The following is an 18,594-nucleotide window of genomic DNA, read 5'->3' as shown; positions in this document are numbered from 1 at the left end:
GCCCAGGAAGTCTTCCCCTGTGGGCTTGGCCTCTGAACCCTAGGAAATGCCAGGCATCCTCAAGATGACCCTGTGACAGCCAGTGCCAAGGGCGAAAATGGGCGGGACAGTGAGACCAGAGAGTGTCACTCACGGCAGGGACCCAGGACCCTGTCCCTGGACACACTGGCATGCAGCCTCCACCGCCAGGCCTCAGGCTGCATCAGTTCTGCTTGGAGACCACCCGTGGCCATGACACAGGCGCCACAGTTGGAGCTGGCTCTTCAGGTGATGCTCAGGGCCTGGCGGTGGAGACTGTGGACACTAGGGGAGTGAGGCTACAGGCCACTTACCCTGAGGGTTCCCTGCGCCCAGCTGTCTAGGGGCTTTGAACAGGGACTCTCCTGCCCTACCCTGAGCCTGCAGCTCCCGAGGCAGCCTTCCTCCAGGAGGACAGGGAGGAGGAGGGCAGGAACAAGGGTCAGGGAGGCTGGGCCACAGAGCCCAGCAGAAAGGCAGCAAAGCAGATTTGGACTGGATTTGGGACAGAATAAGTGGGTAGGGGCACCTTGAGGAAGGGGAACCAGAGCTTACCTGAGAAAGCGAGTCCAGGGTGAGAGGGGGGAGGGGGCTGACGGGCAGTATGGGGGACGTGGAAGTGGGGCCAGGCCCCGGGGTGGTCACAGCACTGTAGGCAGGCGGGACCAGCGTCATCTGCCTCTGCAGCAGCTGCAGGACGGTGGCCATGTCTGCACTCAGCCGGGTCTCCAGCCTGGGGCAGGAAGTGGGGGAAGCTCAGGGAAGTGGGGACACCAGGGACAGCCTCCGATGGGAGTGGGGAGGGGGAGGGGCAGCTGGTCAACCCAAGCCTCTGCGCTGGGTTGAGCAATGTGGGAGCCTCCAGCTCAGCTTAGAATGGAAGGAGGGGATCCAGCTGCCGCACACACAGACAGGCCCTCTCCCTCTCCCCAACAACACCGCCAGGGCCTGGACCAGACTCCAGGACGTCCCCCGCACCCCACCTGCACTCCCTCACCTGTTGAGCTGACGCTGGAGGGCGTCCAGCCTGCTCTCCACGTCACTGCGGGGCCGCCGACCCGGGCTGGAGAGAGGGATGTTGAGGAGGCTGGGGGTGGGGGCAGGGCAGCGAGGGAGCTCCTGGTACTGGCGGCCCCGACTGTCCCCCCAAAAGCTGAAAATGTTGGACACTCCCGAGAAAGCGCCTGCAGCAGAAGAGCCATTGAACGGGTGAGCAGGTGAATGCCCCGCCCAGGCCCTCCCCCGCCCACCCCGACCCCGTACCTGACAAGGGGTTGCAAGTGTCACTGCTCTTCTCGCAGTCCTCCGTCAGGGGCTCCCCACCCGGCAGCTCTCCGGGGGGCCTGGGGCTGGAGAAGGGCACCAGGCGGAGGGGGCTGGAGCTGCGGCCTGGGCCCTCATCCTCACTGCTCTCAGGGCTGGAGGGGCCACTGGACGGGCTGTCCCCCCACGGCCCCCCCGGCCGGCCCCGGCTACTCGGCCCTGCCCCCGCCCGGCCTGGCCCCAAGGCCGACACCTCCCCTGGCTGCTCCGTGTCTGTGGGAAACAGAGAATGGGCCTCAGAGAAGGGTGGGGAGGGGAGGGGCAGGGGTGGAGGAGGGGACAGGAGCGAGCCTGGGAGAGGACTGGGCAGGACGCCCTGGTTTGTCCCCAGTTGCTGCTTCTGCTATCTTGCACCCACTCTCAAGCCGACCGAGAACTCCCAGCGCCCCCTGGCTTCGGGGGTTGGGGGCTCTCTGGGACTTCCAGGCTTCCGCCCTATCCCTATCGTTGGCCCCCTGGCCCTCCTTTGTCCTGTGACTTTCCTTCTCATTAATTTAGGGGAACACTCACAGAGACCCCAGCCCTGGGAGGTCCAAAAAGCCTAGGCTTGCCCTGGAGGGTGGGAGAGGGCTACCTGGAGGAGGTGACAGCTGCAGGGGCCCTGAAAGATGGGCAGCATCTGAACGGCTGGGGTGAGAAGTGGGCACACTAGAGGAAGGGATGGGAAGGTCTGGGGCCTGAGTGAAGCAGACACAGCCGCCCCAACTTCAGGCGACCAGCCTCACCTTGGTCCCGCCCTCCTTCCCCCTCCCTTCCCTCCCCTCCCCCGCCTCACCCTTGTCCGTGCGCCTGCGGAATGACAGCTTGCGCTTGCGTTGCCGACTGAAGCCGCCGTCTAACTCCGCACTGCCGGGGGAGCCCGGGATCATGTTAGTCTGGAACCAAGATCAGCATCAGGGCTCTTCTGCCCCACCAGGGTCAGGCCCCAAGCTCCCTCCTTAACATAGAAAAAGTAGGGCTGGGCGCCCAGCTCTGGGGAAACACTGACCTCTGCCCCAGACAAAGCCTGAGTTTGGGACTTTTGTAGCCCGCTCTACAATACCATTTGACAGACAGGGAAAGTGAGGCAGAGAAGCATCACATTCAATATCACACAGCAAAGGGGCAGCCACACAGCTGGAAGCAGGAGGACGGGGTCCAGCTCAGGACAGCCGACTCACATCTCGCAGGTTGAAGGTGATCTCCAGGCTGGACCAGAAGTGGTCAGAGAACTCGGGGTACATGTCCAGCACCTCCAGCAGGTCGTCGCGATGGATCTTGTGTAGGTCACAGTAGGTGAGGGCCCGCACGTCCCCGTTCGACTTGCCAGGCCTCGCATACAGGTTCAGAGGCTCCCCAAAGATGTCATTCTTCCCTGGAGGCCACGGAGAGGACAGGGAGCTCAGCCCCGGGGGGCGGGGGCATCCAGGCAGCAGGCACCTTCTCCCGGCATCCCCACCCTGGGCAGGGCATGTCCCCTCTGCTGGGTCACCTGCTGGCTGGCCCCCAACCCACACAGCCAGGATGCCAGCCCACCCTCCCTCCTGGGAGGCAGGACAGTGAGTGCCAGGGGGCCGGCAGAAGGGGCCAGAAACCCAGGGTCTCCCAGCAAATGAGACCCAGACAGCAGGACTACCCAAACCCCATGTCCCCAACACCCTCTTAGCCAATCACTGCACCCTTGTAAGCAATGTTCTTCAAACCAAAGATCAGAACACAGTAGTGAATCAAAACCAGCATTTTTTTTTTTACTGAAAGAACATACAGTAGTTTAACTTAGCACAGCACAGAACAGAAATGCTAGAATGTACCACATGTAGTAAGGCCAAGTGTTATGTAGTGAAACTTTGATTTTAGTTGTGTGGGGGTGTGTATTTGTGTTTGTACAGAGCTGGGAAACAAAATCTAAAATGTCCTAACATAAACCGTGGTTGAAAGAGTTTGAAATATCTGCCCTGAAGCATGCAGGGTGAGGGAAGGACAGGCAGAGGGGAAAAGGTCCCCAGTGTGTAGACACACTGACACACCCACCATGCAAGAGGGGTAGAAAGGAATTGGGGAAGGGGCAGACCTCCCTTGGCTTTGGATATGTCAATCAGCCAGGCAAAAGCCTGCAGGGAACCACATGGCCCTCAGTGAAACCAAATGCCCCGCCTCCAGGTGAGCACTGCTTCCTCTACTGCCCAGGCTAAAGGATCTAGATTGGATCCTACTTTAAGGAAGCAAAAAGTGTCTGTTTGTGGGGGATCCTGAAAGGAAGGAGAATGTGGGAACCCCAGAGTTCAGCAGCCCCTCCCCACATGGGGCTCCTCTCGATGGCCCCGCTTGGAGGGCCTGAGTTTAGGTGAATTACAGGAGCCCAAAGACCCTGCAGGCAGTCCCAGGTCCACAGCCCCAGCGACTGCATATTCAGAAGGCTCGCACCTCGGGAGGCTGCAGAGGGTATTTCCAGTCCAGTGCCCACCCCCACCCCATACCCAGGATGGCCACGACGACATCGCCCCGCAGGATCTCGATGGAGCCCCGGGAGATGAAGTACAGGGCGGTGAGCAGGTCCCCGGCATGCACCAGGGTGTCCCCCGGCGGCGCATGTGTGGTCTTGAACTTCATGGCCAGGGCCCGAAGGCAGCCCTTAGTGGCCCCTCGGAAGGGCTTGCAGTGCTGCAGCAGCGAGCGGTTCAGGTGCAGGCAGATGTCAGCCTGCAGGCACTCGGGGAAGCCCTTCAGCACCTGGGGGCGTGGAGCGGGGCGGCTCAGCACATCCTCCCTTGGGACCCCAACCCACACTCCACTTCACCATCCCACCCCTCCATGTCAGGGAAATCTCATCCTGCAGGCCTGGGAAATCTCAGAAGCATCAGGGGACCCAGTGTCTTGGGAAGGACCTGGGTCCCCGCTCCAGCTTCACCACCCCTGGCTGAGCACCCTTGTGTTCTAGCCCTTCATGTTCTTATTTGTAAGGTGTAGAGACCATTCCCACCCAGGGCTGTAATAGGGGTTTAACTCCATCGCCCACGTGATATATAGCGCCTACCCCAGAAGGGGAACTCTCCAGGGAAGGGGCTCCAAAGGCTTCCGTTTCCTCACGGGCAAAAAGGGGCAACATGCCTCCAGGGCCCTTAGTATGGAACGGACTGTGACCACTTGAGACTTGCTTGCTGTGCAAAGAGGCTCCCCTCTGTCACCCGACTCCTCCCAGCCTGCCACCCACCCCCCTCGCTCTGGTGGTCTCACCGCATTCATGTCAATGCCGTTGGTGTAGGACCAGGCATGCTGGAAATACTCCTCGAGGCGCTGGCGCAGGGGATTGGGGATCTGGTGGAAGCGGATGAACTCCCGCACCCGGAGCATCTGTGTGTGGTAGCGGGCTGTGCCCGAGTAGAGCCGCTGGATGATGGCCGACACATTGCCGAAGATGCTGGCGTACATGAGGGCTGGGGGCGTGGGTACGTGGGGCCGTCAGCATCTGCAGGGACCCCACCCACCCACACACAGGGACCCTGCTCAGGCCCCGCACCAGGTCAGTGCCTGTCTCAGCGTCGACATGCCCATGAGATGTCCAAGTACATCTGCGCTCCAGCACACCCCACCCTTTAGCAGTGCCCACCCGGTGGCCCAGCCCGCAACCCTGTCATCATGGTGGCCCCTGGAGCCTCTAAGTCCCAGGGGCCTCACTCTGGCCCGGCTAGCAGCCTCAGTTCCCTCTACTTGGGCACTCCCCGCTGCCCGCCTCGGGGCACACTCACAGCCAATGAGCATGACGCAGATGGAGAAGATCTTCTCGGAGTTGGTGTTGGGGGAGACATTGCCGAAGCCCACGCTGGTGAGGCTGCTGAAGGTGAAGTAGAGTGCTGTCACGTACTTGTCCTTGATGGAGGGGCCGCCCAGGCCGCTGCTGTTGTAGGGCTTGCCGATCTGGTCGCCCAGGTTGTGCAGCCAGCCAATGCGCGAGTCCATGTGCGGCTGCTCCATGTTGCCGATGGCGTACCAGATGCAGGCCAGCCAGTGTGCGATGAGCGCGAAGGTGCACATGAGCAGGAACAGCACGGCGGCGCCGTACTCCGAGTAGCGGTCCAGCTTCCGCGCCACGCGCACCAGCCGCAGCAGCCGCGCAGTCTTCAGCAGCCCGATCAGCTGGGGGACAGAAAGGGGGCACATTCGGTGGAGGGGGTGAGAGAGGAGGGGAGGCACTGCAGCCCTCCGAGCGGGCATCGGAGGTCAGATCCCCAAAGACTTCCTAGACCCTCCTCCTAAGAGTTGAAGCCTACACTGGGCCCGGCACAAGTGTCTCATGAATCCTAGTGCCAGCTTTGGGACAGAGGGGTCGCCGCCCCCCATAGTGCAGATGAGGAAATGGGCGCTGATGGGCCAGTGGTCACCCTAGGGTGCCTGGCCAGAACTCCTACCAGCTTCTAGGGCACTTTGTTGTGAGCTACAAAATAATTGTCCCTTGGCGTAGATGAATTAGAAAAAAGGTGTCCTCTGTGGCCCTCTGCAACCCTGAGAGGAGTTTGTATGGAGAGAAGGAGCATGGGTTTGTTGGGGTACCCACCATGCCTCTGCAGCTTCCTCGCCACCACATCTCTCTCCCACTGTCTTTATCTCTCTCTCTCTCCGTCTCTCTCTCTTGCTCTCCCTCTCTCTGCCTCTCTTTCTCTTTCTCCCTCTCTCTCTCCGTCTCTCTCTCCCTCTCTCTCTCCATCTCTCTCTCTCCATCTCTCTCTCTCGTCTCTCTCTCCCTCTCTCTCTCCGTCTCTCTCTCCATCTCTCTCCTTCTCTCTCTCTGTCTCTCTCTCCATCTCTCTCTCCGTCTCTCTCTCTCTCTCTTTTTCTCTGTCCTCCTCACCACTCCCTCCAGCCTACTACCTCCCACCACCTTCCTGGCCTCTCCTCTCCCCCCGCCACCCGCCTCCTTGCTGACCCCACCTCCTCAGAGCCAGAGCCAAAGATGAGCAGGTCGAAGGGGATGGCAGCCACCATGTCGATGAGGAACCAGCCCTTGAAGTAGTGGACAGCGATGCGGCCGGGGTGGCTGACCACCTCCTCGTTGGCGTTGACGTAGGTGGTGCGGAAGTTGATGAGGATGTCCACGATGAACATGATGTCCACGATGAGGTCCACCACGGCCAGCGGCTGGCAGGCGTAGCCACAGTCGGGAGCAGCCGGGCCCTCTTCTGTCTCCTTCAGCAGGAAGGCAGCCGAGTAGGGCGTGAAGACAGCCGTGTAGATGACCAGCAGCAGGATGAGCCAGTCCCACACGGCCTTGAAGGGGCTGTAGTGCAGGATGGTCCAGCGGTGGATGCGCGGCGCCTGCAGCTTGTACTCAGGCAGCACGTCGGCGCCCAGGGACAGGACCTACACGTGGGGAAGGTGGAGGCGTGGGTGAGGCGGGCCACGGGATCTCGGGGGGCGGGAGCCATGACGTCCCTGCCAGGGCCAAGCAGAGTGAAGAGGAGGCCACAAAAGCTTCCGTCAGAATGCCCACCCCTCAGCCAAGCGACCACAGCAAATGACCACCCCCAGGTCTGGGCACCATGGTTCCCAAAATGCCACGCAGCACAGGACCTCCTGGCTGGCTCCAAACAGTTCCAACAGTTCCGGGCAGACGCGCATTCAGGGCACTCGGCTCCCCACTGGCAATGCAGATGCGGGCCTGCCGCTGCGACTGCCCTGAGACACTGACCTAAAACCCCAGCCACGCACGCCGTAGTCTCAGGCCAGAAAAGGTTCTGAGGACTACAGCTCCCAGCCCGGGCAGCGCAGCGGCCCCAGGAGCCACAGTCCCAACCCACCAAGCGGTAGTCACCGCAGTTTCTACCAGCCCCTCTTCATGCCATGGGTCCGAGGACACCAGGCAACCAGTCTCGGGCCCCTTGGCCTTCCGGGATGGAGAAGGAGAAAGACCAAGACACTCCCACTCTCACTCCCTCAGCCCCCTCTCCAGGCTCAGGACAGACCAGTCATCCTCCCACCCTCTTACAAAGGGACAAAGAAGATGTAGCCCAGCTGGAAGGAGATGGCGCCCAATGTATACAAAGGGATGTGCACACAGGGACCACTCAGGGGTGACACATGCAGCCCTGTGCCGCTCACACTCACACTCTGCCTCCTCCACAGACAGATGCAGGTGGCCATCCGGACCCTGTGACACATGCCTCTTGTTCCCAAGACAAACTAGGGAGAGCTCCAGCCAGCTCCTCCATACCATCCCAGAAGCCTCTGGGTCTCCCTCAGAATCCTCTCTCAGATGTGCAGCTCAACCCTAGAGACCCCTCCCAAGCACTCCCTGCCATCCCCAGGCAGCCAGCTGAACCCAAGACCTTGTCCAGCCCCTATGAAGTCCAGAGGTGCTGGCCCTGCTTCCAGAAGCACTGACTCCCAAGTCCCCACAGCCTCAGGCTCCTGGGTTGGTGAGGCCATAGTGCATGAGTCCCAAAGACTCCCATTCATATTCAGGCTGTGGTTGCCCAAGACACCTTCACAGATGGCACTGCTTGGACAACATCTCCTTAGATAACTAGAAGTTAAGACAAGTCATAGTTAAGGATTTGACTAGCCTGGGGTGGACACAGGGCCTCCAGAGATACCAGATGGGCTAGGGGAGCAGTGGGGCCCGGGGCAGGGAGGGAACCCATGGACAGGCTCCCAGGCCCCCATGTCTGCTCTGCCTGCTGTCCAAGTGCCCAGCTCCTTAAAGCAGAGAGCAAATGTCCATGGGTAGGTGGCCCTTCAGTGATCAAGTGGGGACTGAAAAAATAAATAAATAAATGACTGGCCAGAACGCTGCTGAGAAGGGGGCAGAAGGTAGCTGCCCCTGGATAGGACTCTTCCCTGTGCCTGAGAGGCCAAGCCTCTGGGCGAGGGTGTCAGGACCACCCCTAACAGCAGGGACCCTACCCACGTCTGCACTCAGCATGGGTACAAACACTGCACCAGGGCACAAACTCACATGTGCATGGGGTGCATCTCGCCCTTGCAGGGGCCAGTCCCAGCTCTGCAGCCACCAGTTCACCTATGGCCTTGGGCCAGGTCTGTACCCCGAGCCTGTTGTCCTGAAGCTGGCTTGTTTAAGCCAAACCCTGGCTCCTCAGCTGTGGGTGGGAAGACTCCCACCTGTACCTGTCCCCCAGCTGGAAGGAGCATATGAGCCAAGGCAGAGGGCTCAGGTGTGGGGCAGTGGAGGCAGGGGTGGGATCCCCAGACTCAGCCCTGGGCCACCTCCCACTCCTCCTCTACTGTCGGGCCAAGCCTGCCCCAGGCTCTGATGGGAGAGCCGCTGTGTGGCTCTAGGAGGTAACAGACTAGTGCCTGGCCCAGCCACCACACCTCAGCTGCCCATGAAGAGATGAGCCAGGTGCCTCAGCCCAGCACACCATCACCACCCACACAGTGGCTTCCACAGATTCCAGCCTCCTGGACCCCCAAAAACAGCACAAGCCTCCCTTGCCCGCAAGGGTCCTCCCCCAGCACACACAGCAAGGGAGCCCCAGCGCCTCCATGCCAGGCCCTGCTGCCACCTGCCAGCTTCTCATGGTCCTGCCCGTGGGCTCCTTCTCCCCGCTCCGCCTCCCCACCATCCTCTCTGGGCACCCGTCTCATTCCTGTCATCTCCCCACTTTGCATTTTTAACTCCAGGATTGTGGGCCATGGCAGCCACAGGAGAGGGAAAGTTCCGGCAAGGGAAACTCTGTGAGCCCAGCCTGGGAGGGGAACAGAGCAGGAGCCAAGCATGGACGAGCAGAGCCAGGCCCCACGGCTCCCAGAGCCTCCTGCTTCCCAGCAGCCCTCTCCCCAGCCTGGAGCCAAAGCCCTCCGGCTGGCCACCTGCCTCAGTGCCCCGGCCCCGGAAGGAAGGGGAAGGGCCGGGAGTCACCTACCTCCTGGGCTACGAGGCTGGAGATGCGCACGGCCCGCCTCACCCGGCCTTTCTGGGCCCTGGGCCGCAGAGCCCCTGTCCTGCTCGCCTTCCCTGCTGGGGCCGCCATGGAGGACTTGGCTCCCAGCAGCCTGCCTGCCCTGGGGCCTGAGGGCCCGGCCAGCACCTCACCTGCACCCCAGCAGCAGTCCCAGCCCAGGCTGCGCCCCTGAGGCTGGCCGACTGGCAGCCAGGGCAGCCTCTGGCATGAAGCCAGCGTGGTTGGGGCTGGGCCCCGGGGCTGGGGTCACCCTGGCAGTAAGCGTGGGCAGCAACCTGCCTGGCTTGAGCTGCCCATGGCCCCGTGGTGTGGGCCCTGCTGCCAGGGTGCTGCGCTCTGCCCGCCCGCCAGCCCAGCAACGGCCGCACTCGGAACCTCGGCTCCTCCAGCCGGCCCCTCCTCCTCCTGGGTCCCCACCCCCACCCCACCACACTGGGCTCCCCCGCCCTGCCGGTGCCCGGCCAGCGGCCCCCTCCCCCGCAGCCCAGGCTCCTGCAGCGGTGCTCCCGCAGCCTGAGGCCCTCCCCCTCCGCCAGCAGCCGGGCCTGTCACCGCAGATTAATGGTCTCCCCAACACCCCCGCCCAGCCGGACCAGTGCTGAGCCAGCCAGAGTCAGACAGAGACACCCAGAGATGGAGAGACTGCCAGTGACTGGCAGGGACACACGCGCCTGCCGACACATACAGGCGTACATGCAGACCCACCGCAACTCAGGGGCACACACAGCGGGCACAGGAGCAGGGCAGACACCAGGGACTCAGGTGGGAACCAAGAGAGAAGCAAGGGAGGAGGGAGAGGGCTAGACGGACAGATAAGGGCCCAGGGTGAGGGGGAATGTTCTGGAGTCAAGGCCAATGGGCTGGAGACCTGGCGGGGACCCAGAAAGCCAGGCGGTGGGAGCAGGGCCAGGAGGCCGCTGAGGGAGCTGCTCCCTCACATGGGCCAACCCAGGCAGCTGCTATGGAAGGGGCAGGAGGGGACAGCTTGGGACAGGAGTCCCCCATATTATCCCAGCTTCTCACTCACTGCAGGGATCTGCACTCCTGACCCCCCACCCCTAGCCCCCAAAGGCGAGGATAAGGTGTGTGGTGGATGAGGCCATGGAGGGGTCACAGGTCCTCTTGCTACCAGGAAGACCCAGAACCCAGGAGGGGACAGAAGACCAGGCTGGCTAATGCCCCAAGACTGAGGGGTCTTCTCTGGTCCAGGATTCAGGGACTTGACCCCTCCACATCTTTGTACCCACTCCACTCACTCCCCTCCCCATGAGAAGAAAACTTGCTTCTCCCATGCTCTGGGGACATAGTTGGGCCCCTCAAGGCCATCCTGGCCATCCCCACAGAACTGGGGCCCACTCTCTGCCTGGCGCAGCACCTTGGCCTAGAAGAATCAGGACCCTCCTGTCCTTGTCCTCTGTGGCCCCTTCTCATTTGAAGCCTCCCAGTTGGCTTGGCCCCCAGTACCCCCTTCACACACCCTGCAGCCAGACACTTCATGTCCCTGAGGCTGCCTTCCCCCCGCTGCTACTGGCCCTGTCTCCAGCCTCAACTACTCTGTGTTCACCCTGTGCCCTGTAGGCACGCACTTCATGCACCGGTCCTCAGCATCTGCCGTCCCCAGCCCTTCCCCAGGTCCCTCCAGTCCCCTCTCTCCAGGACTTCTCAGACTGTCCCCTCCCCCCACCCCAGCTCTGGAATACCTTGCCAACCCCAGCCCTCAGGTCTGCCTTACTCCAAGAGGCCCTCACTGTCTAGCCCCCTCCTCCCTCCTCTGGGCCACAGTCCACTCCCACCCCCCTCCCCAAGCTCCTCCAAGGTGAGAGGAAAGCCCAGCCACTGGGCACCTACCTGGGTGACCTTCTCGGTGACATTGTGGGTCCGCTCCTTTATCTTGGGTGCTATGATCTCACGGTCACTGGTGGGCGAAGCCAAGAAGGGGTCGCCCTTGAGGTCCACAAAGTTGAGGGTGATTTGGGGAATCTTGCTAATGGTGCGGTAGCGCACGAGGTCCGAGTCTGAGGTGGAGTTGAGCAAGCCGCTGCGCAAGGGGTGCATGGCCCCTAGATGGAGAGGTGGCGTGGTCAGGCCAGCAGGCCTCGGGTCCCAGGCCAGGAAGGCCACCCACAGAGACCAGGAGAGTGGAGACCAGGCCCTTCACAGGTGGGGCCATGGGGCACAGGGAGTCCATGGGGTCCACTCAGGAGACCAGGGGAGTCACAAGAAACAGGGGAGGCCAGACCCCACCCCACTTTAACAGCAGCCAAGAGAAAGCCCTGGGACCAGGAGGAGGAAGAGGAGAGGGTCTGCCCCAGGATGCTGGCAGGCAGGGGCCCAGGTTGTGTTCCGAGGCCATGCTCCTCTCCTGCCCAGGGCATCCCTGCCCAGGCCTTCCCGGGACAGCCAGCTCCAGGGGCCCACCAGGGCTCTGGGAGTGGAAGAATGTAATGGGATGAATGGATATTTAATAGCACAACAGGCCACTTAATGGAATTAAATAAGTGCTTAATGGGATTTCCATCTCCCAGGCACCCAGGACGTCGTGGAAAGGTCGGAAGCCGAGGGCCGAGACTGCAGCAAGCCTTGCAGCCAAGGAAGCTGGGCTGGGGCAGGACAGGTCCCGCGGCGCCCTCACCGGTGCTGGCGTGGCGCGGTGGCGGGGGCAGCGCCCCGGCGCGCATGGCCTCGATGTCGTCGGCCGACGAGGCGCGGCGCACGCTGGCACAGCTCTCTCGGGAGCGCGTCCGGGCCAGGCTGCAGCTGGAGCCCGAGGCGTCGGGGTTGAGGCTGTGCGCGCGGGGCGACGGGAGCGGGCCGGGCGGTGGGGCAGGCGGAGAGCCCGGGCCCACCAGCGCGCGCCGCTCTTCCGCGGGCCCAAGCCCCGCCACGTGGTTGTCCATGGCCGTCACTTCGTCCAGGGCCAGAGACTCGCTGCTGGGCGCCGCGGGCGTCAGGTCCACGTCCACCACCACGGCCCCCGGGGCTCCCGTGCCACCCGCGCCGCCCGACCGCACCGACGACTCCCGGGCCGTCAGCGCCAGCAGCGCGGGTAGCTTCAGGCGGAAGGTCTTGGCGCGTCCTGCAGGAGAGGAGAGGCAGGTGGCCGCGGTGACCGCGAGCAGCCCGGGAGGGGGCAAGGCCTGGTAACTGCATCCGCAACCGCTGCCCGGGAGGGGCAAGGCCTCCTTTGTACCCTTGGAGCCCCAACCGCTGTGTAAGGGAAGGAGGGGAACCGGCACCCCTCCATCCCCGCTCCCATGCACAATAATTCTACCTCAGGTCTCAAAAATCATTCTAGAAGCCAGTCATCATAAACCGCCATATCTGAAGCGACACTTCAGGGCGGATTCCATAAATCATCCCTGGCTTACAGCGGCCGCTGGGTGCCATTTTAGACATGAGGAAGTGTGGACACAAAGGTGCCAGGTCACACAGCCAGTGGTGCCCCCTACATGCCTAAGTGGGCAGAGCAATGCCAGGGGCCCTGCCCTGGGGGTTGGCATCCGCCGAACAGGTAGGGTCAGTGTTACCGACACTGTCATTTTAGAGTGTGAGAAACCAGGAGGTGAGCACTTTCTTCATGATGCTTAGGGACAGCTGAAAATTAAGCCAAAGAGGCCATCCTGACGGAGGAGGGGGCTCAGAGCCTTTGTTGTCAAGGATAGTCCAGCCCAGGTGGACATTCCTTCCCTCAAAGCCTCTCCTCAGCTAGCCAAGACCCCCAGGAAATTTGGCCAGTCCACAGACAAGGACCAGAGGGCAGAAACTACAGAGCTGAGTCCATGGACAGAGCTTCCTACTGAGCGGAGGAGCTGATCCCAGGTGGTCACCTGCACCACCTTGGGGCTGCTCAAGCCAGGTTGGAGAAAGGACCACTCCCAGGGGATGCTGGGATTGGAAGCCCAGCAGGTAAGGCTAGGAATACAGTGCTATCCCATGTCAAGGACCTGGGATTCTGGGCCCTGTCATTCCACCCCTGTGTGTCCAGGGGAACCAGGCCACATCCTCAGGGTACAGGGTTCACTCTCCCACCTCCAAAAGGACCCCTCTACCCAACCACTACATCCTCCCTTCCTGCAGAGCGTTGACCTTAGGCAGTTCACAACCCCGGAGAGGTGAGACCATGTACCCCTGAGCCTGCCCTAAAGCATGCCTACACTTACCTGGGGCCAGCCAGCTGGTGGGGGGGCCCCGGTGATTGGTGTCATGAGCCGGGGACCCCACCATGTCCTTCTCCATCACCACCTCGAAATTGAGGATGAACATGATGACAGCCCCATCCTCGTTCTTCACGGGCACCACATCCACCAGACATAGGAAGCAGCTCCCTGCAGGTTGGGAGGACATAGCCCCTTGGCACCAGTGCCCTCTCGGTGGGCAGAGCAGAAAGCCAGGCAGGATGGACCCTGGAGCCCAAGAGGGCCCGTCCACTTCTGCCTCCCCATATGGCCCTTCCTCTCCGGGACCTCCTGTCCTGATCCCCCACCCGGCCACCTGCCTGCCGCCCTCATGGCTCCCCTCAATCTATCTGCCCCAGCTTGTCGCTGCTGCCTCCCCTGCCCCTTCTCTGTCTATGTGATGTCTCTAGCTCTTTCCCAGGTGCACTTTCTCTCAAGCTGGCTGTGATCCTTTCTTCCTCCATCTTTGATCTGGTTTCCTCCTCATCTCATTTCCTCATATCCTCCCAGCGCCTCTGTCTTTCCTTCACACGAGGCACTGTAGCACGGTGCCTAAGGCCACAGACTTTAGACCTACGATCTCTGGGTTCATAGCCCGGTTCTGCTGCTTAATCACTTATGCCTCCTAAATTATTTAACATCCCTGTGCCCCATTTTTTTCCATTTATAAAATGGGAAGAAGGGTAATTTTTTCTTTTTTTAAATTTTTTTTAACTTTTTGACATAATAATTGTACATGTTTATGGGGTACACAGTGATGTTGCGATACATCTAATGTATATAATTCTTTTCTCATGAGTTGTAAAGATTAGCCAAGTCAGCACATGCTGAGTCCTTAGGCAATGCCTGGCGTGTGCTGCGCGGTGCAGACGGTCTGCTGTTCCTAGCTGTCTCTGTCTCTGTTCTCTCTAGATTAGACCAGCCGTTGTGTCAGCTCACAAGATAAGGACAGACGTTGAGAGCAAGAGTTTCGAAAACTTTACAGCAATTTGGCAGCACCACAATATCCACGCATGTGCTCTTGTATTTCACAGATGTACCAGCCTGTAACATATTAGCATTAAAGAAAACTGATCCTTCACCAAAGAGTCTAAGAAGCACTGCTTCTAGATCTTTCATCTTCGGTTTGCTTTGTGTTTCTCTCGATCCTTGATGTTTTCTTTTCCCGTCTCCCTCTGTCCTCCAAAGCCCCTGCACCAGGTGAGGTCAGCCCCCAGGCCAAGCACCCCTGGCCTCCCTCGGCTCCCTGTTGAGCACATGGGCCCCCACACACTTTGCCGCATGCTGATTTCTGAAAGAGATCCCTTTAGGCCAAGCACTCAGTTCTACCAAAGGCCCAGGTCAGAACCTCCCCACAGGAAGTCCTTAATGAAACCAGAAGGCAGTTAACATCCTGCTCCAGCTCCTCTATGGCCCCTGGGGACCCAGGCAGGCTCCTCATCTCCCACTATCCCCAGGGAGCCTCTTCCTTCCTCTCAGCTCCCCCTCTGCTCAGCTGTCTTCTCTGCCTCCCAATGTCTCCTGTCCTACCAAAGGGCCTAGTGCCTAGTCATGAGCCCTGGGGCCAGCACTGGCCCATGGTGTCAGTGACAGGCCATGCTAACAGGGAGGCTGCAGCCACGGGGGAGAGGCGAGGGTGACGACCACGCAGTCCCACTCCATCTTAGCAACCCAGTCCCCCCTTTTTTTTTTGAGACAGGGAGGGTCTCACTCTGTCACCCAGGCTGGAGTGCAGTGGCATGATCTTGGCTCACTGCAACCTCTACCTCCCAGGTTCAAGCGATTCTCCCGCCTCAGACTCCCAGATAGCTGGGACTATAGCTGCACACCACCACACCCAGCTAACTTTTGTGTATTTTGATAGAGACGGAGTTTCACTGTGTTAATCAGGTTGGTCCCAAATTCCTGGCCTCAAGTGATCTGCCCGCCTCGGCCTCCCAAAGCGCAAGGATTACAGGTATGAGCCACCACGCCAGCCTCTCCTCACCTTTGTACCTCCTAGAGCCTCCCTGGCTCACCCCTACTCCTGACCTCACACCCACAGCAGGGGTGACAGTGGTGGTGCTGGAGTCAAGGCAGAGGCCAACAGCCTGGAGGCAGTGACACCCCTGGGAATAGGAGCTGGTGCTTGATGCTTGTCAGTGAGGTCAAGGGGCTGCATGCTGGGGAGCCAGGGAGCAGGCAGGTGGGAAGGGCCTGATGCCTGGGAGATGCTGGCCAGGCTCAGGGATTCTAACCGGCTGGGGATTCATCTAGGGGAATGAGGTCCTCTGAAACCTCACTAGGTGAAGGGGCTGGCCAGGAACTGTCCACCCCACCCCGCAGCCCCTCCACTCACCACATCCCAGACCCTCACGGCTCTGTCCGAGGGCCCTGAGCTCAGGGGCTCTGTCTGGGTCTCCCTGCAGCAGTCACGCTTGTCCCCTGACCTCCGGCCTCTGACACACGGTTATGGTGTTGGAAGCTGCAGGGGGCTGGGCCCAGCTGGAGACCATTTGGCACCCAGACAGCCCGCCTGGAGTTTATGCCCTAATATGGTGATGGCCGGCAGCGGCCTGAACAGGGACGTGCCTCACCAGGACTGAGGAGAGGCCGGAGACCAGGGAGCCTTAGCACAAGAGACCCCAGCAGCCACCCCAGGGACGGCAGCCAGCCAGGCCCTCAAACCTCAGTCCTCACAGGGAACTCGCCTAGAGAAGTCTAGAGTCTGGAGCCAAGATGACCCTAACCTTCAGAGTGGGCTGGAGGCTCTGTCCCTAGTATAGGGCCCCAGAAATTCCAACCTCGAGACCTCAGCACCCCGTCCCCTCTTCAGCTCCAGCTGCTCAGCAAGAGAGGTCAGAACGGCATTCTGAAGCCTACCCAGTCCAGGATCCCACACCTCAAAACTCCCCACTGGGGTCACAGAAACTCTAGATATACGCCACCTCACAGCACAAGCCCGTGCTCCACACCCGGACACACACACACACACAAACACACACACACACACACACACACGAGAGAGAGAGAGAGAGAGAGAGAGAGAGAGACAGAGAGAGGAGAGAGAGACAGAGAAGAAAGAGAGAGAGAGGAGAGAGAGAGAAAGGGAGAGAGAGAGGAGAATCTGCTGGCCCTCTTCCTTTGATGAGAGTCAAGAAATTTTTCCTTTCAAAATAACCCTGTCAAAGGCCTGGTTATTCCAAAAATGTGAACTGGAGCCCTGCCTGATGGCGGAGGCTGGGGCGGGGGAGATCTAGCGATTGTCAAGGGAATGTGGAAGGAAGGAAAGCCGGGACCCCAGACAGGCCTGGGCTGTCTGAGGCACTGCCTCCAACCACACTCCTGGGTCAGCCTGGGCTTCTGTGAGCTGCCACATCACCTGCTCCCTGCTCTTCAGCCAAGTCCCACAGCCAGACCCCATCCCACCGCCAGCTGGGTTATGAGGGTTGGGAGTCCCTTCATGTGCACCGGTGCCCACCTACTCCAGACCCTCAGGCCCTCGCTCTGCTCCCGTCTCCCTCGACTCACCCTGGCTTCTGCCATGGCCCAGCTCCCCAGGGCAGAGCCGAAGGACCCAGCTGCTGCAGGCTGCAATTCCACTGAGAGCCACTCTGTGGCAGGCACAGCCCACACTCCCGAGGCAGCCAGGGCTGGGCACTCTCGGGGGGCAGCCAGGACAGGCAAGGAGGGCGGAGGGGGTGTGACAGGGGAGGGGTTCCCAGTCTCAAAGGGAGGGGCATGGACTGTGGAGTCGAGTGGCCTCTGAGCATTGCACAAGAATGACTTTGGGCCAGTTACTTACCGGCCCAGAGCCCTGGGGCGCTCATCTTCAACATGGGGTGACCCTGCCCACCCCCTGGGGCTGTAGGGGTGAAATAGCCTAAGATATGTGAATCTCAGAGCCTGGCTTGAAGTCTCCATAAGCTGAGACAGAAGAGAGGCAGACAAGGGTGGAGGGAGCTTAGCAATGAGAGGCCCCAGGGCCAGCCTGGCTCATGTGGCTGATGCCAGAACAATCTGTACTGGCCCCACTCCCACCCCAGCCTCAGCCCCAGCGCTGGCTGAAGGCCCCTCGCTTTGGGTGAGAATGTTCCCCCTGCCTGGCCCAGGCCTGCTTCCAGACCCTCTGAAAGGGGTGGCACCCAGGGATGCAACCATCCCTGCACAGGCTCCAAGGCTCCTTAGAACCCCATGCTTTTGGGCCCAATGGCCGGGTGAGGCAGGCGGCCGGCCACCCAGCAGGCCTCCAGAGGCCATGCAGCTCAGTTCAGAACAGGAGAGCCAGGCCTGGACGTATTCCCAGGGCAGCAGGTACAGCGCCATCCTGCCCCCACCAAAGGTCCCCGTCATTTCTCAGAACACCAAGCCGCCAGCTTGCTTTCATTTGGTGCCAGTCCACACCCAGCAGTCTACCTGGGGTGGGGGGCATTGTCCCTGCCCACCTGCCCATCATCCCAACCCACCCGAGGTAAGGGGCTCCACCCAGTTCCCCACCTCTGGGCGACCCTGGCCTAGGCCTGGCCCCAGGCAGGAGCCACATTTGGCTGTGGCAGGGACAGGTCTTATCTCCCATGTCAGCATCAGGCGGGGAGGAGGAGCCTGCAGATGGCCCTGAGAGGCCTTGGGCAACGTCCTGGGGTCAGAGTCTCCATGCGCTCCTCTGTAAATGAGGTGTCATCACAGCTTCTTCCCAGGCGGCTCCACCCAGGCCTCTGCAAATCAGTGAGCACATCCATGCACGGGAAGCATTGAGCCACCATGACCAACAAGACACCGGGTGCCTGCCCGCAGTGACCCACCCATCCAACAGGACCCCAGCTCGGTGCACAGGGCAAGAGGGAGGAAGAGAGAGCAAGCCAGACAGGCGGAGGAGCCCCGGGGAGCCATCAGGGGTCCTGTGCTACATCTCTTCTGCTGTGGCTGTGGGCAGGTCACCCACCTCCCTGAGCTTCAGGCTCCCTGCGGGTACTGTGGGGACAAGTGATTCCTGCACTGGGTGCCAGATGAGATGACAGATGGCTTTGCGGAAGCATCCAGAGCTCAAACAAGGCGGGGTGCTGGGTCCCTGCAGGGAAGGTGACCTCAGGGAAGCAGCCATCCTCGCCCTGGTCACCTCCCTGCCTCGCTTGAAGCTGGAGGAGCTGTGCCCGGGACAGGCCCAAAGTCACGCTGAGGGCAGGGGGCTGGGGCTCCAGTCGGCC

General features: G+C 61.0%; 1 protein-coding gene across 3 annotated transcripts in view; it reads right to left on the bottom strand.

Annotated features, from left to right (window-relative positions):
• The window catches only part of KCNH2 (potassium voltage-gated channel subfamily H member 2), a 33,944-nt gene that overhangs the window by 1,312 nt on the left and 14,038 nt on the right, over positions 1–18,594 (bottom strand). The window contains exons 3-14 of one of the 3 annotated variants that reach the window (XR_010340736.1): positions 13,397–13,561; positions 11,869–12,312; positions 11,085–11,296; positions 6,247–6,675; positions 5,067–5,454; positions 4,555–4,754; positions 3,798–4,050; positions 2,502–2,695; positions 2,117–2,216; positions 1,282–1,367; positions 1,016–1,202; positions 574–751 (exon numbers count right to left, since the gene is read on the bottom strand). Coding sequence is in view for 2 of the 3 variants with exons in the window: in XM_021665219.2 (XP_021520894.2) it covers positions 574–751; positions 1,016–1,202; positions 1,282–1,554; positions 2,117–2,216; positions 2,502–2,695; positions 3,798–4,050; positions 4,555–4,754; positions 5,067–5,454; positions 6,247–6,675; positions 11,085–11,296; positions 11,869–12,312; positions 13,397–13,561 (3,023 nt within the window). In the remaining variant the exon portion in view is untranslated. Of the gene's footprint in view, positions 1–573; positions 752–1,015; positions 1,203–1,281; positions 1,555–2,116; positions 2,217–2,501; positions 2,696–3,797; positions 4,051–4,554; positions 4,755–5,066; positions 5,455–6,246; positions 6,676–9,197; positions 9,607–11,084; positions 11,297–11,868; positions 12,313–13,396; positions 13,562–18,594 lie in introns of those variants that run through there. The other 2 variants (XM_021665219.2, XM_064371415.1) reach the window with 2 other exon arrangements.

The sequence above is a fragment of the Aotus nancymaae genome, unplaced genomic scaffold, assembly GCF_030222135.1.
Source record: "Aotus nancymaae isolate 86718 unplaced genomic scaffold, 86718_ANA_hifiasm-v0.15.2.pri h1tg000002l, whole genome shotgun sequence".
Lineage (NCBI taxonomy): Eukaryota > Metazoa > Chordata > Mammalia > Primates > Aotidae > Aotus > Aotus nancymaae.
The sequence above is the reverse complement of the archived record's forward strand: the minus strand, read 5'-3'. Positions and strand labels throughout refer to the sequence as shown.